The following is a 23,676-nucleotide window of genomic DNA, read 5'->3' on the forward strand; positions in this document are numbered from 1 at the left end:
AGAGGTTATCAGTTTCATGGCTCTTATTCATCATTTCAGAAGGTTCTGGGAGTCAGTGAGGAACACTTTTCCAGTAAGAAGGAAACCAGCCCCTTCAGGCGTTCCTCATAGCAGGGACACTTGGGAGATGCAGTCATCCTTCGGTTCGCTTGTACCACCCCGTCGCCACTTCCACTCCTGGGAACATGGTCCATCTGGGCTCGGTTGGGTGTTCACAGCAGCATATTACGCAGTCACCCTGAAACTTTCCTACCTCCAATAACAGAGTGTATGGTTGGGACACGTTTCCTGTGGTTGAACCGAGTAAATGGAAGATTAAAAAATTAGTACTGGAATGTTCTTATGCAGAAGAGGATTGCATGGGTAGAGATAAGAAGTCAGTGACGACTGAAATCCAGCAACGATGTTGGCAAATTTTAGATGGCTAATGCTTTGACTTGTTTTAGGTAACATGATTGAGAATGCAATGATAGGATGAAAAAGAGAGCTTGTGTCTAAACTTTTGATTTTTCTTCAGAATGTTTATTGTTATTTCCATGTGGGGTAAACTTAAATCTGTCATTGTGGTCCACGTTTAAGAGATGTTGACTTTTCTTGGAGTCTTAGAAATTACCTAGTACAACCACATCTTTGTAATGAGATAAAATGCAAGACCACCTGTCATTAACTATAAAGCTTATATGTGTACTTGGGATTGTTGTAAACATCAGGCCCACACACACATACAAACGCACACACATACACACATACACACAATTTACCTCTAATTCCTAAAACAATTGTATGATATAGTTTTATTATCCCTGTTTTATGTATTAGGAAACTAAAGCTGAGAGAAAATAAGTGACTTGCCTAAGGCAACATAGCGAGTAATTTGTGAGTCAAACTTTGGACCCAGATCTATTATGCACCAAAGCCAGGTTCATTTCCATTATGCTATGTAGTTGCAAAGACAGGAATAGAAACATTTTCTGACTCCCTGTCCCACTCTCTTTCCATTAAGCTTTGATGGATGTCAATTTTCTAACCTGTAACAATAACACAATTTGAATTCACTTTCCGTGGTCTCTGATTTCACCAAACCATTGGAAAGAAAGAAAGCTAATAACATCGACCTTGAAAACAATGATTATATTTTACAGGAAAGAAGTTATTTCATGGGGACAAAAAAAAAAAAAAGGAAATATTCTGTCTTTGGCAGTATTCAGAATGTTGACATCTCAGCATCAGTGAGTCTCAGATCAGCTGTCTGGAAACATCTTTAAAAGGGCTTTGATCCCATTAAGTCCACAACTCTCCTTCTGTAAATGTGGAAACTTTCCATCATCTCTACAAACTTCTTCAGATGCTTTATTGAGGTAGTGGAGGAAAATAAACTGCTAAAAAAAAGGCTTTACTTGCAGAATAGAAGATGGAACTAAGAGACATACTTTGTCTAGAAAAATGCTGCATTTATATAGTTATACTTTTTAATGTTTTATTTCTTTACTTCTTTGAATGTTAAATAGTGACACATTATTATGGAGTAATTTTAGAGTCATTTCTATTAAGGAACAAACTTAATTTAAGGGAAAATCAATTGAGCCACATTTTCCAAACAGTGATTTGGGGAGTGATGGACGGTGGAAAGTTAAGCCCTGTGACTCCGTGATTATGATATTTGGCTAGAGTACAAGATAAGACTTTAGAACATAAGATGTCCTTCCGATTGGAAAGTTTTTAAAGTAGTTGTGCGCAAGCTTTGCTTTCATATAGTTTCTGCCTTTACTGGTGTGGGATGGTGAGGCAGGGTATGGAGTTGAAAAAATGTTGACATTGCGGTTTTCTTCAAGTGCAACTCTGCCTTTCCCAGCTAAGCAGTGTGCTCTTCAGAAAGTCGTTGCTGCTTCTCTGAGTTTCTGTTCCCCGTGCACTTGGTGTCGGAATTTTGGTAGGCTATCTCTCAGGGTCATTTAATTCTAGCTTGTATGTGTGTTTTTAAAACAGATGCAGATGGAAGCAGAAGGAATCCTAGATTCTCTTGCTCTAAGTAGCTTTCTCCAGATGTGGAAATCTTTAAATCTTTCCCTGACTGGTAGGACAACCCACCTGTCTTCTTTTTCCCTTCCCTCCCACTTAGGCAGGGAACTGAGTTAGAAACATGTTTGTCTGTGAGATAATGTGTCTGGTGTTGCTGAGGAATTCAGGTCTTCCATAGGACTGAAGTATTCAACTTTGAGTAGGGTCCTTGGACTTAATCTATTGCCTTCTAGGAACGTGTCGTGAAAACACATCAGAACTACCTTAGAAATAGTATCTGTTCATATCTGCCACCTTGACAGGATCCTAAAAGGTGCAAAGTAAATTGATGTGGTATATTAAGTTTAGCGTGACCTTGAACAACTGGTTTTACAATGTTGGCTGCTGTTGTGGGTGTCACCCGCAGTGTATATATAAAAGTGAGCTGCATCTCCACGGGTTCAGTCTCAGAGCACCAGCTGGTGAGCAATGCAAGGAGCAGCCTTGTAACTAACTTGCATCATCTTCAGCATGAAGATAGCCACAGTGCCATTGCTTCTGATCCTGGCTCTTTGCCTCATACAAGGTGAGCAATTTGCATGTAATCTCTGCCTCTTGCCACACATTCCAAAGCTTGGAGCTCTGGGCAGGGACTTGCCTCCTCCCTAATAGGTACATAAATATATGTGTGTATATGTGTATGTGTATATACATATATGTATATATACACACATATATATATGTATAATAATCCTGAAATATCTTGCCAGACATAGACATAGGTCTGCTAGACATAGAGTTTTGAAGAAGTACGTAGGTGGCTTTATAACTATGTTAGCTTTAAAAATGTCAAGTGGTTTGAGATAATCTGAATTTTTATCCATCAGAAATCCTTCCATTCCATGAGGTTGCGGGTTCAATCCCTGGCCTCGCTCAGTGGGTTAGAGATCTGGCATGGCCGTGAGCTGTGGTGTAGGTCACAGACACAGCTCAGATCTGGCGTTGCTGTGGCTGTGGGGTAGCCTGGGCAGCTGTAGCTCCGATTAGACCCCTAGCCTGGGAACCTCCATATGCCGCAGATGCGGCCCTAAAAAGACCAAAAAAAAAAAAAAAAAAAGAAAAAAAGAAAGAAATCCTTCCACTTCCATTAATTCAACATTAGTTCTGAAAAGCAAATAGATTCTAATAGATTCTTCTCCATCTTCCACTCACCAAACGTATCAGTTCATAATGACATGAATTATACATATTACACACATATGGACATAAAACACATGAATTAATAACTGATGTGAATTATGCATATAAAAGCTATTAAAAACTTATATGCAGTTAATATGTATATTTTAATACTCTATTTATAAATAAAACATGAAAATCAAATTCAGCCATCTGTTTTTATTTTAAAGCAGTAGTGCTTTCTAGCCTATTTTATTTTTGTGTTTTCAAATCCTAAATGGATTGAAACTATTTCTTCTAAATGGTAAGCGACTTTTGTGGGAGGTAGGAGGTAGATTTTTGCTTTTGCTATTTGTATTTGAAAGGAACAAAATTGCCTGGACTCCACGTGCTCTCAGGCACTTCCACTTTTTAAAATGAAACCTCACGAGACGGCGAGTTAGGCGATCGCTGTACACAGACGACGTCCACTTTCCTAAACGACGTGTGCAGGTGCATAAATCCGTTCATGAGAGAGCACCTTGATTTTAATAAACCTTAATATTGACCAGAGCTCTAATTTCTGTGGCTGTAATCAGGAGGCAGAATTATCAGAAATCAGAAAATTTAATTTTATGAATATGTATGATAATAAACTTTATGCTCCATTATACCTTAAAACTGTAATGGAGATACTTGATATGTATGTTGTAACTTTCAAAGAGGTGTGCCATATTTTATTCGGAAAAGACCTCTTAGAAGTTAGATATTTTGAGGAGTCAGAAAGCTTATGAGTATTATTTTTTGAAGTAGTTGGACCTGTCTTTGTGACTATACACAGCCTGGTGGAATGCCCTCACTTTATGTGCTGTGGTCAGTTTTAATGTGTTCAAGTTGGTTTGTGGTTTTGCAATATATTTCCATTAAAATAAGAAAGGAAAAGCCCTGCGTGAATGGGTTTTTTTACTTATTAAATATTTTACATTCCCTTAACTTTGGTTTCTGTATTTTTGTCCCAGATGCTGCCAGTGAAGGTGAAAATCAGGTTAGTCTTGCTTTTTCTGTTCATTGAATTCATTCCAAGATCCCCGAAGGACAATGTTCTGTGACCGGCACCTTCACAGCTCTTAAGACAGACGTGTTTTACTGATGGGCACTGACATCTTTTCTTAAAAACGCAGAAGCAGATCTTTATGAATGAAGACATGAAGCGTGCTCGCTCGCTCTCTCACACACACATGCACACGAGTTATGTAAGAAAATGCATGTCTGCGAGAGGCAGTCGACCACGCAAAGGACCTGTGATGGCAGAGGCCTTGACCCAGGAAGGGTCTATACCAACTCTCAGAAGGGATCACTTTCTATAGACATTTAAATGTTTTCATCAATTTGAAAGACAAGTTGAAAGAGCCAGTCACACACACACAACACACATTACACAGACACACACACACAGAAAACTATGCCATTATTTCAGATTTAAAATATCGCTAATTATATAGCAACTATTTACTATGTCTCTCAAAGACCATGAATACTAAAAGAATAGAACAGTCAAAAGATTCTTTTCTCCACCAAAATTCTTATAACCATGTCAAAATACTCTTGCCTTATCTTACTGCAACCTCTTTTTTTAAAAAAAGAAACTTCTTACTGGGGCATTCTAGAGAATTTCCTTATAGCCTCTATTATTTCATCTACGTTTGCTGATTAAAGAGAGGCTCAGAAACCTCCACGGAATCGGTAGAATGGTATGGTAGGGTAGGAAAAAGGCTGGGCTTTTGAGAGTCTGCTCATTTGGATTTTCTGCTGGAAAAGAAGAGTGTTGTGTGAGTCTCACTGTGCATGAAACCATACTTTTCTTTCACACACTTTTGGATAATGGGTGGTACTTATCAATGGCTATTTCAAATTTTTCAGTGATATTTCTCATACTATTAAACTCTATTTCACTAAAAAACATTTTAGAAACAAATTTAGCCCCCTCTTATGTTGGCATAAGCAAAAAGAATATAAAATGTAATTATTTACCTAGAAACATTTCTGATGATAGCCTTTGGATATTTCGGCAGAAATGAAAACTATTGATTTAGTCTTTCGTATAGGGAGTTCCCGTCGTGGCTCAGTGGTTAACGAATCCGACTAGGAACCATGAGGTTGCGGGATCGGTCCCTGCCCTTTCTCAGTGGGTTAACGATCCGGCGTTGCCGTGAGCTGTGGTGTATGTTGCAGACACGGCTTGGATCCCGCGTTTCTGTGGCTCTGGTGTAGGCTGGTGGCTACAGCTCCGATTCGACCCCTAGCCTGGGAACCTCCATGTGCCGCGGGAGTGGCCCAAAGAAATAGCAAAAAAAAGACCAAAAAAAAAAAAAATAGTCTTTCGTATAGTCCTGGAATTTTTGTTTGCCAAGTTCAGTAGCTCGAGTCCTTTCTAGGACCATAAAAACACATTGACTCTGACAGGTATGAGCGGGAACAACACAGCAGCGTGCTGTAGTAATCTGCAGGGAACTTTATAATATGCTTCTGTGATGCAGAAGCAAAGCTACCTTGTCAGTGCTCCTGGGTAGGTGCGATTCCAGCTCCTGGGGAGGGACGATGGAAGAGCGTGGGCCCTATCACAGCCAGTGAAGGAAAACAGAAGGAGCTTGGCCCTACAGGGCTGCCGTTTTTCAGAGACATGTGGCAAAAAACACCAACAACGGCAACGCTAACAAAGCAAAAGAAAACAAAAATGAGCCAACGGCCAGAAGTTAGCCTGCAGGTAAACAGTTGTGGAAGTCCTCTTCCCCGCCTCGGGGCTCCTTTGTGGTCTAGACCTGCTCCGCTAGGGTCATTGGCAGGGCATTTCATTTTTCCCAGAGAAAATCCCAGCTCTGCTTTCAATTTGTATGGCCTTTTCCTATTTTCCAAGAGAATGTATTGATAACATCATGACTCAGAAAAGAGCATTGAGTTCCATCTTTAGTGATTATTGTGAACAAGTTTCTTAACCCACCCTCTGGGACTCAGTTGCCTGTGTAAAAAATAAAAAAAAAAAAAAATAAACCAGTAGGTCTTCTCTAATTATTGAACTCATTGTGACGTCAGAGAAGTCTAATTCAGAAATTATCTTGGGTGATAATATTCTTTCTAACTTGACCACTAAAAATATTTAAACTTCATTCTAGTGCTATGAATCTTGGTTTTCAGTACTTTCTTGAAGACCTACCTCACGAGGAATGTATTTTTAATAGCAAGACATCAGCCTCTTCTCTGAATCTACGTCAAGGTTTTTATCTAGACTTTATAGAATCAATTATATCCAGAAGCTAACCGGAACTTGCAAAAGCGGCATAAGATGCACTAGAATCAGAGACGAGACACAGATCTCAGTGGTCAGTCTATTGCCAGAAACTATCAGATAAGCTCACTGGGCTGTGATAGCCATCTTAAAGGTATTCTGGTGGGTCACCCTTCGTGAAATTTCCCAGGGCCAGACTTTGAAATGATTTCTTCTTCTTCACCATTAACCAGTCTTCATTCTGCAAGTGCTACCAACGGCCTACCATGCAAAAGATGCTAAGTTCGATACATCATCATCCATTAGGTGGTAAGCACCATTCAGGCAAGGATTCTTCTGCCTCCGTAGTTACTGCTCTATCCATGGCACCTAGAGAAGTACAGCACCCTCATAATACGTGCGTTTTGACTAACTGAAGGATTATTACAAAGACGTAGGAGGCTGCATAGAATTCTATAATCAGTCTTTTGGAAGACACTGCATTTGTCAGAATTGAAGCAAAGGATTGGTTTTTAACTTACGTCTTCTGGTAGAAGGATCTTGAAGCTTTTTTCCCCCCAAAGTCAAACAAAACAAAACAAAAAATCCAAAAACATAAGCTCCAAAGGACCTAGTAGATTTCTTAAACTAACAGGTCGTATAACATTTTAAATCAGTACTTTACTAGTTAGTGCAAATGCATTATTGATATTAAACTCCCAGGAAAAAGTGACATACAGCAGGCCTTCATGAAATATATTGAATTAACCTTTTCAGCAACCTTTTTGTATACCTTTTAATGGCAATTATGATTGAAGTACTGTGTGCTAGGTATTTTATATGTGTTATCTTAGCATATTCTAATAATAATAAGAAGAGCAACCATAATAATAAAGCAGGAGGAAGAGGAGAGGCGGAGGATATCATTATTGAACATCTACCACGTATCGGATACTCTTTGAGGGCTTCACATGGTTATGCTATTTAATCCACACAGAATTTAGGAAATACGTGCATCTACGTGAGCCTTTGATAAGTTGACCGGCTGTGGCTCTGGAGCTTGTAAATGAAAAACCTGGAATATAAGTTTAGATCTTCTGACCCCAAGTCTCTTGTCCTGTCCTTTTCACTTAGTTTCAGATGAAAAACTTCAGGTGATTTTCAAGCTCCAATGGACAATCCAGAGTCATTATTTTGATTTGTGTTATTTGTATCAACTGAGTGAATGTTGTCCCTACCAAGGGGGTCGTGGTCATGAAATAACACTGTTCTTTGAAAGTAAACACTTTTTTCCTCTTTTCCTAAGGAAACATGCAGCGAATATCGGGCACTGATGAAAAATGGAAAGTTGTTCTGTTCCCAAGATAAAACACTTTTTCAAAGCCCCGAGGGAATGGTGTTCATCAACAGATGTGCCACGTGCAAAATGATCTTGTGAGTAAAGCCCCTCTTGCCTTCAAGTGTTTTGAGTTACCAGGTATTCTCTGAACTAGTAAGTGTGCTGCTTTTATTTTCTGTCGCATACATTTTTTCTAAATATAAATGGGTAAATAAAAATGCTTAGCAGTTATTACGATACCTCTCATCAAGTAAAGCTGGATAAATCCCACCCACCTGGAATGCTCACCCCTAGAATTCCAAAACATCCTGGAGGGCCCAGAATCAATACGTTACTAGGAAGCACGTGATAGTCTTTTGAGGACAAGAGTTCAAGGTTGTGTTTTACCACATGGGAGAAAAACATTCTTGAGCTTGTTAAGACCTGACTCTGTGGTACCCTAGGGGCTGAAAAAAGCCCCCTGAGAAGGGTGTCATCCTCTTCTCGTGGCAGCCAACCAGGAGAAGCAGGATATTCTGAGCTGCCAGAGTCTTCGGCCACCTAGGATTGTGCCAGCGTGAGATGGACCATGGAGTTGATTGCAGCTTCCAACTGCCTGCAGCTCAGAAAGAACGAGGGTCCTGGGAGTTGACTGACACTGTTGCCGTGCTTCTTACCCTGACTTTCTTCTCTCCAATGGCACCCCATGGGTGGAGAGAGCTTGAGCGATCTATTACAAATCCTCAAAGTGACTTCATTTGCCTTTGAACAGGGAGTTCATTCTCAGTCTTGACCACTGTCAGAACTTCAATACTGGTACCAAGCCAATACGAACCCCACCCATTTAAGATAAGTTATAATTAGCTTTTAAAATGGCAAGTTGGTAATGTGTCAGGGCATTAGATTGGGATAAGGAAGTTCTGGTCACATGTGCTGCTTCTCATGAAGACACTGTAGGAAGACGAAGGAAGGCAGGGCAAACTTAGGGAGCGGAGAATCCCAGGGCAGGTTGGGTGATCCTCTCTTTGTGTCTTGAAAGCTCAGTGTAAACCAGCAGGTGTATTATTTACTAAAGAGTTTCCTCCTTGTTACATAGACTGAAACTATGAATATGTGTATTGAAAAGTCATTTAAAACAAAATAAAATGTCTTAAGACATACGAGTTATACATGTTATCACTTGGAAGTCACTCAATTATTATTTTTATTACTTATGTAAATTATGCTGGGATAAACTTGGCTTCTTCACCTGGAAAGGAGACTGTATGAGGCATTAAAGTTGTCATTAAATTGCTGGATTTGCTCTGTGTGTCCTTAGAGGTTGTCACCAAAACCACGATGGCAGGTAGATTTTGGCTCAATATGAATGTGATCTTTCAAAGAGAGCTTTCCAAAAATGGTACAGATGGTTTTAGAGCTGATGACAGCCTGGATGTTGGAAGCATTGAATGCGGTCGTCTGTTACGCAGTTCATGGTACTGGCCTCCAGTAGAACCACATTTAAGAAATATTTCATCACTGAGGAGAGATTGGTGGTATCTGTAATCATTTCTGGATATATCTCCTCTTCGGACAGGCTGGACTGCGCCGATAAGAAGAGTCAAAAATAAGTTTAACATGTACGTTGCTATTCCTAAAACATGGGCAAACGTGTCTAAGAATTCTATTCTTTGCCATCTTCCAGGGAAAAAGAAGCCAAATCCCAGAGGAGGGCCAGGCATTTAGCAGGAGCCCCCAGGGCCACTGTCCCCGCAAAGGTGAGACTGGAGTCAGCCTGTCATAGCTGCTTTGGAGAGGGCTCTCGAGCCTATTTCCATCTGTCTGTCTATTTCCTAATTACTAGGTCATGCCTGTTGTGAAGCCAGCTACTTAGAAGGGAGGGAACCTGGCTTAGCCCAGGGGTGGGCTAAATATCCAGTACAGCTTGTCCAGAGGCCCAACCCATGGCCCAGCTCTCTGAAAACATTCTGAGCACTGGCGGATGCTAAGAGGTGGAGTGAGCCCAGGTGATGTCTGCCTTCATGGCCATTTCTCATTCCTACTGTTCTGTCTTATCTCCAACAAGCCTTTATGGGGTTGTAGACCTAAGTTCAAATCTCAGAATTTGTACGTCTTGTCCACTTCACTTGGACAATTTATGTACCCCTGTATCTCAGTTTTTTCACCTGTGACGTGGAATGTGGATTGAATGAGAAAATAAGTTTAAAAAGCCAGCTACAAATTTAACATGTGTTAACAGGCATTTGACCCATTTTATTTCCTTTCTCTTTTTCTTTTCTCTTTTGCTTCCTACTCCACATGTTTTCTAATACTTGGAGATTGGTCCTAATTCAAGTAGACTTGCTTGTTTCTATCTATTTTGCAAATTGGGATTCAGGGTAATATTTGTTTGAGAAAACTCTTTCTGTGGTGAAGTTTTCTAAACTTAAAAATTAAACAAAATGAAAGAAACCACAAAGATGCCAAACCAACACACAATAATTTCCCTTTATAAATAATTTCCATTTATACAAAAGTTTTTATTTATGCCAAAAAAATTCTAGGCCCAGACTGAGCAAAATTTCTGCCGTATAATGTCGCAAAGCTGTTGACAAAGCTGGGACTATCACCAGGTATTGACAATCACTCACATGACTCCAGGTCTCCATGTAGCTTCTTCTCCAATATCTTCTTTCTCTTCCTCCCCTCCTGCCTCTGACATATAATTAAAATGATCAGTCAGGGAAGACACACCTTAATTACTTTAATATCCCTGGCCTACCCAAGCTACCATCTTCCTTGTCATTGTGACTCAGGAGTGTCTGAACACCTCAGCCTGCACAGCAGACCTAGTCAATCAAAATCTGCCTGGGCTCATCCAGTCTGACTCTTAGAACAGTGGCCATACAACTAGTCAATAACTCCAAATTCTTTGAACAAAAAAGAGCTGCTTCTCTGTGGTGGTCAGAAAGTGTTACTGATAGCTTTCAAATCTGCCTTTCTTTGCCACATTTAGAAACTCATTCTATAAAATCAATTCCCTTCCTCCTCCTTTTTTTTCCTCAAGAAAAACAGGTATATCAATGATGTTTAGAAATATGAAATATAAGAAAGTAAAAAAATAAAAATCCTCCCAATACACACGCACACACACACACACAGACATACACACACACACACACACACACACACACACACACACACACACACACATCATTCTTGACAAACCCACTATTTTGTTTTCTTTTTGCTATTTCTTGGGCCGCTCCTGCAGCATATGGAGGTTCCCAGGCTAGGGGTCCAATCGGAGCTGTAGCCGCCGGCCTACACCACAGCCACAGCAACTCGGGATCCGAGCCGCGCCTGCAACCTACACCACAGCTCACGGCAATGTCGGATCGTCAACCCACTGAGCAAGGGCAGGGACCAAACCCGCAACCTCATGGTTCCTAGTCGGATTCGTTAACCACTGCGCCACGACGGGAACTCCCAAACCCACTATTTTGAAATATTACTGGTGGCATATTTTCATATGTAGACAGACATCTACTGAATTTAATCAAACAGTGTTTTTTAAGAAATAAAATTATAGAATATTAAGACGTACTTCTCTGTTAAGGTTTTATGCCTAGGTTATAATTTTGACCTCTAGATAATTAAGTTCTTGTGGTTTCATGTTTTGTTACCTAGGAAACTACTTACAGATTAAGGCAGTTAATATTTGGCTGTGTGCCTTCAAATAACTTCTGTCTAGATTTTTGCTTGTCTGTGTTTGAACGGATTAATGCAATTACCCTCTGTTTTTGTTATTGTTTTTTTCTCTTTATGATAAAAGAGAACAATCTACTCACTTTCTCTGCATAGCCCACTCCCACCAAAAATTAACCGTCTCTTACTCTCAGAGCAAGATGATCTGCCTGTTCCAGAATCTTCCTCCTACAAATACCTTCTCTCTTTTGCATCATCCGTTTATTCTTCATTAATGTGTATGTCATTTTTTAACCTGATGACTCTGATAACCACTTCATCCACAAGTCTTGTTGGTTTTGCCTTCAGTGTATAACCCTAATTTGACTCCTGCTCATGATTCCATTTCTACCACCCGGTTTTCTGAAATCCTCCATAATTTCGAATCACGGACATCTCTGGTCCATATAGAAACTTGTGGATTTCTTACTTGATCAATTCAATTATTCATTGTTTCTCATTGATTTAGGGTGCCAACTTTGCAGGATATTAAGTTTATGGGTGTGTATGTATGTATGTTTTCCCAACTTTCCTTTTCCGTTTGTATTGATTCATTTCTTTAGTAACTAATAAGACAATCCCCTTTTCTTAGCTTACTTCTTCAAAGTTGACTTACCCATGAATGTATACATTTTTTCTACAAATATTTTTGAAATAAGAAGTTCACTGAGTTTATTAAAAAATTCAACTTAAATTGGAGGACCCAATATGGTTAAGGCTACAAAGAATTTATTAACTAATTTGGGTAAAATTGACATTTTACAATAAGTAATTTGCCTAAGTCAAAGGCATAGTGTATCTGATCATTAATTTATATAATTCTCTGTATTTTCTGAAATCTATAAAATATTCTCTGTAGATATTTTTATATTTTTGATGAATACCTAGAATTTTTATAATTTCATTGCTATTATTGAGTGGTATTTTGTTGTTTATGGTATTTCTACATGGTTATTGTTGGCAAAGACAAATCCTATTGATTCCTATAAGCTAATCTTATATTAAAAGCCTTATTATATCTTGTTAATATTTACAGTTTATCTGTTAATTCTGGTTTTTTGTGGGGGGAGAGGTGATCACATCATCTGCAAATAATGGAAATTGTATAACTTTCTTTTCAATCTTATAGCTTCTTTTTCTTCCCGTATCTCATTGGCGAGCATCTAGAGTTCAGCAGTTCAATAGCAGTGATGATAATGAACTTTGAACTGACTGCTCTTGGCCACATTAAAGGAACTATATCTAAAGTTTCTCCATTAAGTATAATGTTTTACCCATAGGTGTTTTTTTCTATAAACTTGGGCAAGTTTAGGAAGTTCCTTTCTTATTCTTCTGAAAATATTTTGATCACTATCAAATGCCTTCTCTGCAGCTACTGAAATAATTTTTTCTTTCTATTAACATTTTTAATTTCTTGTATCATTTCTTGATAAACATGCGAATGTTAAATCATTATTATTTTCTTAGGGTAAATCATACTTAATCACAATGTAATTTTTTATACATTGTTGAAGTTGCATCTAATATTATAAAATTTGAGACTATTTTCATAAGTAAAATTAGTCTGTATGTTTCCCTTTGTAATTATTCTTATCTGATTTGGGAATGAACATGGAACTACCCTGAGGGGCAGCATTTTAGGCTGTTGCTGAAAAAGGATGTCAGTAAATTCCTTCCCCAAACAGCAACTATAAGGCTAGACAAAATTGAATAAAACAACCATTTTAGCACTCTGGAAATTGACCAGCAGCCTATGTTAATCCAGCAATTGGTTATAATTGATAAACTGTTGAACTTTGGAAAAGAACCATGGGCGTCTATGATGTTCTTGCTTTGTGACAGTCCTATCAGCCCCATGGCTTGGTTGATATGTTCTACCACAGCAGAGCAGGCTATGAGGATCAGTGACTGCCTTGCCGTTGCTGAGAGTGGGTTACTAAATTTGGAGTAGAGGGCAACTGTCATACCAGAGATATTTTTGATGGAAGTCATGATCTTTGCTAACAGTAAGAAGATGATCTTAGGTTGGAGTGTGGTTGCAGTAAGTATATTTCTGGCTAAGTCTTCATACAGGGGCAACAGAGACCAAAACGGGACCAAACAGTTGAAAAAGTCCAGGCCAATTATAGGGCTGTGTGCAAGCACTTAGAAGACACGAGAAGATCCCAGTGAAAAATGAATACTAGGGTATATGTAAAAATGGCCTGAATTTTAAATAGCCTCCCCTCCATACATGGCTCAACCTGTGGAGGCTGGAAGTCTTACCAGCTTGAGATTGTTTGAGCAAAAACAGTGTTCGATCAGTGGCCAACTTCTAAGTTATACTGATACAGGGGAAAAAAAAAACCTAGAAAACTAGGCTTAAAATAAAAACAAAACCAAAATAAAACAGAAAACAACAACAACAAAAACTTATAATAAACTCTCCGTATAAGTTCAATCAACCACAGACCAAAAATATTTTTTTTAAAACCCTCCAAAAATTTCCAAAAAGCAAATCTTGAATTTGCCCCATGCTGGCCACTATTTATATAGTATTTATATTGTCCTTACAACTATTTACATAGCACTTACACCATACCAGGTATTATAAATTATCTAGAGATGCTTTAAAGTACGCAGGGTGATATTTTAAATGCAAATACCACACTATTTCATATAAAGGACTTTAGTATCTGTGGAATTTGGTGTCCATGGGGGTCTTGGAACCACCCCACCCCCTAAAGTATGACTGTATAAATATTTTCTTAGCAGACATGTCAACAGCTACACACTATGGGAGAGAAAGAAACAAAGAGATGTAGCTCAACCAACGAAGCAAACAATAAAACAGCAAAATAATCTTTAGAATAAAATCATAAATTGAGTTGCTAAAGTATCTAAAATGTCTAGTTTTGGAGTTCCCATTGTGGCTCAGTGGTAACAAACCTGACTAGTATCCATGAGGATGCAAGTTTGATCCCTGGCCCGCTAGTGGGTTAAGGATCTGGCATTGCCAGGAGCTGTGGTGTAGGTCACAGACACACCTTGGGTCTGGTGTTGTTGTGGCTGTGGTGCAGGCTGGCAGCTGCAGCTCCCATTCATTCCCTAGCCTGGAAACTTCCACATGCCATGGGTATGGCCATTAAAATAAAATACAATAAAATAAAATGTCCAGTTTTGAGCAAAAATTATGAAATAGGCAAAGTAACCAGAATATATGACTCGAACTTGGCATAAAAATAAGTTGATGGAAACTGTCTGATCATCTGTCTCAAGATTTGCGCTTGAGGTGTTTTCATTTGTCATTCTTTGCCAACATGTGTTACTTTTTCTCCCTCTCAACGTTATTTACTAATACATTAATTGATTTTCAAATGTGTGGTCCTTTTTTCCATCTTGAATTAACTTTTAATTTTCTTGACTCATGTTGAAAGAACATAGGCCATGTGATAGTGATCCTTTAGAATTTTCTAAGAGTTTCTTTGAGGCCTGATAAATATTCAGATTTCATGAATGTTTTCTATGTTCTGAAAAATGTTTACTTTCTGTTTCTTGGGTGTAATTATCTATGAAAATTGTAATGGCTTAAGCATCTTAGTTTTTTCCTATGATATATCAGTTCCTGGGAAGTCTGTGCTAAACCCAATAACCCCATCATTGACTTGTATAATTCTATCAGTTATTGTTGACATATTTAGAGCCTGCGTTATTGAATGTATGTTCATGACTGTACCTCCTTGTTCTTTTTGCTTTATGTAATGTCCTTCTTTGTTGCTTATGATGTATTTTGGACTGAATTCTATACGTTAAGTACTAGTATTGTTGCTTCTGCCCTCTTAGTCATTTTCGCCTTGCATCTTGTTCTATTACATTTGTGTGCTTTTTTTTTTTAATTTTATTTTCCCACTGTACAGCAAGGGGATCAAGTTATCCTTACATGTATACATTACAATTACATTTTTCCCCCACCTTTTGTTCTGTTGCAACATGACTATCTAGACAAAGTTCTCAATGCTATTCAGCAGGATCTCCTTGTAAATCTATTCTAAGTTGTGTCTGATAAGCCCAAGCTCCCGATCCCTCCCACTCCCTCCCCCTCCCATCAGGCAACCACAAGTCTCTTCTCCAAGTCCATGATTTTCTTTTCTGAGGAGATGTTCATTTGTGTTGGATATTAGATTCCAGTTATAAGTGATATCATATGGTATTTGTCTTTGTCTTTCTGGCTCATTTCACTCAGTATGAAATTCTCTAGTTCCATCCATGTTGCTGCAAATGGCATTATGTCATCCTTTTTTATGGCTGAGTAGTATTCCATTGTGTATATATACCACTTCTTCCGAATCCAATCATCTGTCGATGGACATTTGGGTTGTTTCCATGTCCTTGCTATTGTGAATAGTGCTGCAATGAACATGCGGGTGCATGTGTCTCTTTTCAGTAGAGTTTTGTCCGGATAGATGCCCAAGAGTGGGATTGCGGGGTCATATGGAAGTTCTATGTGTAGATTTCTAAGGTATCTCCAAACTGTTCTCCATAGTGGCTGTACCAGTTTACATTCCCACCAGCAGTGCAGGAGGGTTCCCTTTTCTCCACAGCCCCTCCAGCACTTGTTATTTGTGGATTTATTAATGATGGCCATTCTGACTGGTGTGAGGTGATTTGTGTGCTTTTTTAATTTTAATTTTTCTTTAGCAATTTTTTTTTTCTGTTAAACGTGAGTTAGAAAATACCCAAGGCCAAGCTTCAGCCTCTGCCTCTCCTGGTGTCAGGAGAAGTCAAGGGTTAAGGTCCAAAGCAGAAGGTTCTAGAACTAGGTTGCCAACTCCAGTTTGCTGCCACTTCACCAACTCAGGAATCCACCTGCAAACTCTCAGAAGTTGGCAGCAGCAGGAAGAGGTGTTCTCTGTAGGCCCTGTCCCTCCAGCCCTTGGAGTTTGGAGGAGGAGGCGGAGGTGGGGTAGTAAATGCTTGCACCTGTGCTCATCACCTCCCAGCTGGGCTTCTCACCTGCCCTGTCATCACCCTGCCAACACCTGTGACCTAGTATGCTGCTGTTGATTTTGCTGGTGAATGAGGACAGGGGATTACCCCAAATTAATTGTTCTGATCCCTAACCCCGTGCTCCTGCAACTTCTCCAGAAATTATTTTTGGGAGCCTATCAGCAGTTTTTCCATATACCCCTGCCTTTTCCTTCCAGCCACACGTCTCTTCTTTCTGCTCCTTAAACAGGTCAGTCTAGTTACTGCCACAAAAGCCATGCACTTGCAAGTTCTCCATGCCTGGAACGTTCTTCCTCATATTTTTAATGCCCGGGTCCTCCTCATTCATCTCATCTCATTTCATCACACAAGTTACCTTGGCAGAAAGATCTTTCTTGACACTGTGTTTAAAATAGCCTCCATTCTGGGTGCTACCCTATTTTCATTTATTTTTTCATAGCACTTATGATAATTTATTGTATTTATTGTCTATTTCTTCTCATCGGAATGTAAGTCCCTTGGAGTAGGTATTCCATTTCTCTTCTTTGCTGTGTCAGGGCCATGGTCTAGTTGAATGCCAAGAGCCTAGTAAGTGTGTCATGGGTTTTGAGCAATAAATGACCAGCCAAATCAATGAGAGGGCACATATGGTCATGATGTATCCTGCTTTCACTCTGTTTTTAACTGCTTCTTAAGGAGCCTGTGATGGGGGGGGGGCTGGGTGTCTCCTACATCGAGGTCATGCTTGATTTTTTTGTAGCTGCATGCCTTTCCTAAGTCTAGGTCTTGTGCCCTTCTCAAATACAGCTGTTCCACCAGAAGTTACCTCCCCCAAGATATTTAGCCCATGGTATTTTAAATGTTTCTTTGTATCATTATGAGATTGTTAGATTATGAGAAAGTTAAGAAGGACTGTGTTCCGTCTCCATTGCAGCACGTCATAGGCTTTCCACATTTACTAATAAATGAATAAACAAATAAATGAGTTCTACACCTAACGGTGAATTTTACAATACTTACATACCTCTACACAATTGGCACTGGCTAGTGGTGTGCCCTGAGCAGAGCATCTTCCCCTGTTTTTCAGGATGTGTGCAGTGCTTTTCGGCCTTACGTAAAGGATGGAAGACTTGGGTGCACGCGGGAAAATGACCCAGTGCTCGGTCCTGATGGAAGGACACATGGCAATAAATGTGCAATGTGTGCGGAGCTGTTGTAAGTACGCCCGTCTCCAGCAGGGGGCCCTGAGGAGCACTTGGTTGCTGCTCTGAGAACCCATCCACAGGGAGGAAAGTGTATAATCCTTTGTCTTCGTAAGAGGAAATAGTGCCTGCTCCCAGAATGGCTTCCTTTTTTTTTTTTTTTTGGCTTTTTAGGGCCACACCTGCGGTATGGGGAAGTTCCCAAGCGAGGGGTTGAATCAGTCGGAAATAGGCTGCCAACCTATGCTCATCTGCAATCTGTGCTGCAACTGGGGCAAGGCCAGATGCTTAAACCACTGAGTGAGGCCGGGGATCAAACCTGCATCCTCATGGAGACGCTGTCAGGTTCTGAGCCACAACAGGAACTCTGGCTTCTTTTCCTCTTAATTCATGTTATCTGATAAAGTTCCTTAAAAGGAGTGGATAGGGTGGTTATTCTAGCTTTTTAATTCAAGACTCTTTGTTTACTTATGACGACTCAAAAATACTGTGTTTTTAAGGCACAGTATTTTAAAATTTAAAAAGTGCTCTCTTCTGGAAGGTCCAGGTCAGTCATTTGACACGCACCGCTTCATTCAGGCATGTATAGATAGTCTTATTGAAAATGACAGTCTGACGTAAAATAATAATGTCCTGTGGCTGAACTGATTAGTTGTGTACACCGTGGGACTTGGAAAAGGGAAGAACTGTTGGATTAATCCTTCTCTGAGTGCCTGACACCGCTCTGAGCACTGAGACCCAAGGATGCATAAGATCCAATGAGTCTTGACATTCTGCCTGTTAAACAAAGCATAGGCTCTCTAATCTGTGTGTCAACAAGCCTCAAAGTGCTGTGTTTACATTGCTGGGTCTTTAAAATCGGGACAGAGAAAGATTTAACAGATAAAGAACTTCACATCTGTCTGAAAATTACAGTGTGCTGTAGTGGAATTCTAGAACATGTCCTATCAGGCTTACAAAATAGTGGTTGTAACTGGTTCCCGACAGGAGGGCATCCTCACTGCCACCTTCTTACCTAGGAGGCATGGACTTTCAGTGCTCAGACCTTCCCTAATTCTGTGAATTTGTTCCTTTTCGTGTGCTAGCTAAAAGAGAGAATTTGACCTTCCTGACTCCTGGTTGGTTTCTTCTGCCTTAGAACTCAGAGAGTCGTGGCTCATGTCCAAGTTGAGACTGCAAATAGATAACAGATTTGAAAGGACTCAGAAGCTCAGTTCAATGTCATTTTTATTAACAAGGGTATTTTTACCTTAAGGCAAACAAATACTTTCCAGGGTCGAAAAGCTCTCCATAAGGGTCTGGATGATAGCATGGATTTCAAATGCTTAGTGTGGTTTCGCCATTGTCACAGCATTATTTTATTTTATTTTTTAATCATTTAATCGACTTTTAAAAAATTTTTGTTTTTATTACTCGAGGCATTTATTACATTTATAGTTGTACAATGATCATCACAATCCAATTTTATAGGATTTCCATCCCACAACCCGAGCATATCCCCCCCACCCACAGACTTTGAAAAACTTATGGTTTCCAAAGGTCACAGCATTGTTTTAAAGCTCTCTGTTTGGCCTGTCCAAGTGAACCTTCCTGACAATCTTCTGTTTGTGAATTAAGGAGTCACACCCATCCAGTTTTACAGAACAAAGCTCCTAATTGACTGTCAGTGAGTCAGTATCCTACCCCTCCTTACCTTTGGCAATTTTCTGGCTCTGACATTCAAGACAGGGAAAGTCTTGTCTCCTGTATGTGAATGGGTTTAGCAAGTTCGAGCAAGGATATGAAAGGGCTTAGCACAGACCTGGCCCCTGAAATAGGATAAAGTCATAAATCGACCAACTATCTTCTCAACAGCTTGAAAGAAGCTGAAGAAAATGCCAAGCGAGAAAGTGAAGCCAGAATTCGCCGCAGTGCTGAAAAGGTAAATTTCACATCCACATGCTTCGGTTCCTGTGGACGTGAGTATTAAGGAACTGATACTTGAACCTTTAAGGTAATTCAGGAATGTCATTGGACTTCATTATTACACTGAATTTTTTCCTTAATTTCCAAGTTCTCTAAGTTGAATTCCTAGTATATTATTCCTGGTATATTAATTATTGGATTCAAAGTTAAAACGGCATTTCACACCAAAAGCTCAAAATACGTAATTTCTTTCCTTGCTTAAAAAAAAAGGAATATAAGACAAAGCGTATGCAAATTAAATTCTGCTTAATTTCTACCAGACTTCTCTTTGACATCGTGTACATTAATTTTGCTTTGAATAAATTAGTTTAAAAAGCAACATGACATAGATTTGACAGGAGTAAGTGTGAAATGATTCCAGCGTCTTTTAAACAGAATATCCACTGGGTCACTTTATGTATGATCCCATGGGACACAGAGTTACTCGTTTTTCACATTCAGAGAGGCCTGTATTTATAAAGGTCATGCTTCAGATTAAGCAAAACTTCAAACAAATATTGACATTTGGTTTTTAAGATACCCTTAAAATTAGGTTTTTCTAAATTATTCAATGATTTAATTTTTCAATCTAGTATTAAAGAAATTATTCCTTCATTAATTGAATACCCATTGTAGGCTACAGAGAAGCCTTTTTTATAGACTATATTATAGTAATACATGCCATCACAGCCTGGATTTCTTAAACCACCAAGGTTATTAAACCCTCATTTCAATGAGAGTGATAGCAGTTGCTTTGGTAATGAGCAGGTTTTTTTTGTTGAAAAGCCAGAACACCTAAGTGTTAGCCTGAGGTCTGCCCTGCTCCGGGTGTAGGAAACTGAGTGTGTCATCTCTTCTCTCCAGGCCTCATTTTTCCTGGTCGAATAAGGACATTGGGGAAATGACTTTGATTTTAGCTCCCCTGGAGTCTGCCTGTGTCCTGCATTCTCTTGTGCAGGATACCGTTTTTATGGAGCGTTGCACGTTTTCCTAAGGGGAGACCCAGGTCCGGGTTTTGGTGTTAGGAGCTGACTTTCCACATCATTATACAGTTCAGTGAAACAAATGTCCTACCCTAAATAGGGCATTCCTCGTTTAAAATAAGATACACACTACATTCCGAATTATCAGTACTTTGAAAAGCAATTCTTTTGCGATGGTCATTAAATTTCAGACTGACACTTCCTGTCATCTTGTGATAGTCAACATTGCATTACTTCGTTAACAGGGAGTTTCTTTGCCCTTGTCTTTCACCGTGTCTCAGCTTCTTTTCTCTCTCTCTGTCTCTGTGGCAGGGGCCATTGTTTCCGAGGGGTCACTGGACATGAATGTGCCAAATTGGACTGCTTTATACTGACAGCTGTATTTGCCCCATAATTCACCTCTCAGTGGGTTGATCACACCGTATTTCCTCAGAATCTCCTTGGATGGTCACACCTTATAAACGGAAATTATCATTGTTTCTTTTGTGGGAACCACTGAGCATTAATTTTATTACCACGCTTTGATTATCAGGTGACTGTCTCCTGCCCCCGTCCTCCTTGGTTCTCGTTACCAGGGAGCTGGGAGCACCTCCATTGCTCCTTCCAGACGAAGTGTCTTCTCATGGAGTCTCTCTTTAAAGCGTCCTAGTCAAGTATGAGGTTTTGCTTTTTTTTCAATCTTTTTTAAAATCAGTACTAGATCTAGGAAAGCTCCTCAAGACCATCTATTCTGAAAACCTCCTAGGTGTTGGTGGAGAAATGAACGTCTCAAAAGTGACGGGGCTTTGTTGCACGTTGGACTCAAACCACACTCTTTTGTTAATGTTTTAATTGAACTATAACTAATGTACAGGATCATACTAGTTTCGGGCATACATCATAGTGATTTATATACACATACACACCTTACAAAGTTCTTACAATACCACTGACCGTATATATATTTATCATATATATATAAACATACATTTGATATATATAAATGTTTACATAGAGAGAGAGAGCCCTTATCAAATAGTAGAAATTTCAAAACAGGGAGAGAAAGCTGAAAATACTGAATCAATGCATTAATCAGAAAATTTGTACGTATAAACCTCTTCTGAATTTTGGGAGGCAGTCACTAAAACCCCTTTTAGTTTTTCCAAATAAAAATTAGTCTTGATGGTCCACGTTTCTGAGTAGGACGTGAAGGAAAGTTAGAGCCCCTCTCTCTGAGGATCCCACCTGCAGTGTCCGAAATAAACATTGATAAGGGAGGCAGAGTATACGCAAATGAGCCACAGAGACAACAGAGTAAGCAGAAGGCTGTTGGAGTCTGTCTTATTCCCTTTTCCTTGCAAACTAAATAAGACTGTTCTGGACTTGTTCCATGTTAAGTAGCTCTTAAATATCTTAGCTCACAGATTCTGCTCACTGGCAACGTTTCGTATTTGTTTTTGGCTGCTATGTTTTGTTACGTCTTTGTTGGAACCCCATAATAGATGTTTTCTCTTTTTTTGTTTATCTTTTTTTTAAAAAAAATTATTATAGTTGACTTACAATGTCTTGCATTTCTGCTATGCAGCAAAATGACCCAGTTATACACATATACATATACATCTGCATTATATGCATTCTCTTTTTTTCACATTATCCATCATGTTCCATCACAAGTGATCAGGTAGAGTTCCATGGGCTAAACGGCAGCATCTCACTGCTAACAGATCTTTACTATCTTTTTCCATCGATTTGAAAGTTAACAAGAACTATCTAGTTTTAGAAAATATTTGCTCATGGAGTTCCCGTCGTGGCACAGTGGTTAACGAATCAGACTAGGAACCATGAGGTTGCAGGTTCGATCCCTGGCCTTGCTCTGTGGGTTAAGGATCCAGAGTTGCCATGAGCCGTGGTGTAGATCACAGATGTGGCTTGGGTCCCGCGTTGCTGCAGCTCTGGTGTAGGCCAGTGGCTACAGCTTTGATTGGACCCCTGGCCTGGGAACCTTCCATGTGCTGCAGAAGCGGCGCTAGAAATGGCAAAAAGCCAAAAAAAAAATTTTTTTGTTCAGCTTTATCCTTTCCTAGGTTCTTTTTCCTTTTAATAAATATACCACTTATTTAGAGGTACTGAGTAATTTATATTTCTCATTAGTTCTCATTAATATATTGTATGTGTCTACAACACCTTCTAGAGATGACATTCTTTGACTATAACTCCGTGATGTACATTTTCTAGATAAAAAGCAGAAAAGTACGAAATATAATTAGCTGTCTTTTTAAAGGATCTTTGCAAGGAGTATGAAAGCCAAGTGAGGAATGGAAGACTTTATTGTACCCGGGAGAGCGACCCAGTTCGTGGCCCTGATGGCAGGATGCATGGCAACAAATGTGCCCTGTGTGCTGAAATTTTGTAAGTAGAGAGGAGGTTTCTTGGGAATAACTCAAAAGGTGAAGTGGAGATTGACTACAATGATGAGTAGGAACAGTGCCAAAGGGAGAGCTTCTGAGCAGTGTCACGTCCTCCACACACAACACTGCCTAAGAAGTAGTCTCTGATGCTCTTCTAGGTTCATTCTTAATACACTGGGTTCTAATTTCCAGTGGGATGACTGGATTACAGAATACTTGTTATCATTTCTTCCCCGAGCTTTGTAAGCCTTTTGATGAGCTGGTCGTAGTACAGAAGGAGGATAAAAACCTCCCGTAATCACCTCATTGTGACAGAATAGATGGGACGCCCACAAGAAACTTGATGTTCCTTTGTGAACTGGACTAACTTTATCTTTTCACCTTGGACATCTGACCTTTGCGGAAGAGCAGACCCCATAACATACAAAACATGGCATTTATGAAGACGGCTCAGGAAAGGTCTCTTCACACTTTCTTTTAGATCCTTGAACTCTCCGTCCTCTCCTATGAGCTTTCCTATTCCCTCTTCTTCTGTCTCGGCTAACGTCTCATCTATGGATTGCACTTCAAGATTATCCTTTCTTGGATAAAAGCTCCTACAATCCCTAATTGAAATTCAGTCTTTATATCACTGAATAACTTTCATCATCATCATCATAGTTGGCATTTGTGTAATTATTTCTGGGACTGTTGACTGTCAGTCTTCTCCACTGGTCTGTAAGTTCTAAGAAGA

The 23,676-nt window shown here is 39.5% G+C and overlaps 1 protein-coding gene across 1 annotated transcript in view; it reads left to right on the forward strand.

The window, feature by feature from the left end:
• Window positions 1–2,461: 2,461 nt before the first annotated feature.
• The window catches only part of SPINK5 (serine peptidase inhibitor Kazal type 5), a 72,207-nt gene continuing 50,992 nt past the window's right edge, over window positions 2,462–23,676 (forward strand). Inside the window, exons 1-7 of the mRNA XM_085014953.1 lie at window positions 2,462–2,584; window positions 4,176–4,201; window positions 7,725–7,852; window positions 9,421–9,493; window positions 17,515–17,642; window positions 19,484–19,550; window positions 22,817–22,944. Coding sequence (XP_084871079.1) covers window positions 2,530–2,584; window positions 4,176–4,201; window positions 7,725–7,852; window positions 9,421–9,493; window positions 17,515–17,642; window positions 19,484–19,550; window positions 22,817–22,944 — 605 coding nt within the window. The 5' untranslated portion in view covers window positions 2,462–2,529. The remainder of the gene's footprint in view (window positions 2,585–4,175; window positions 4,202–7,724; window positions 7,853–9,420; window positions 9,494–17,514; window positions 17,643–19,483; window positions 19,551–22,816; window positions 22,945–23,676) is intronic.

This window comes from Sus scrofa, chromosome 2 (assembly GCF_054392235.1).
Source record: "Sus scrofa isolate SSC_HxYL_T2T_F1_AM1 chromosome 2, Sscrofa_HxYL_maternal_Yorkshire_Landrace_v2.0, whole genome shotgun sequence".
NCBI classification, from domain to species: Eukaryota; Metazoa; Chordata; class Mammalia; order Artiodactyla; family Suidae; genus Sus; species Sus scrofa.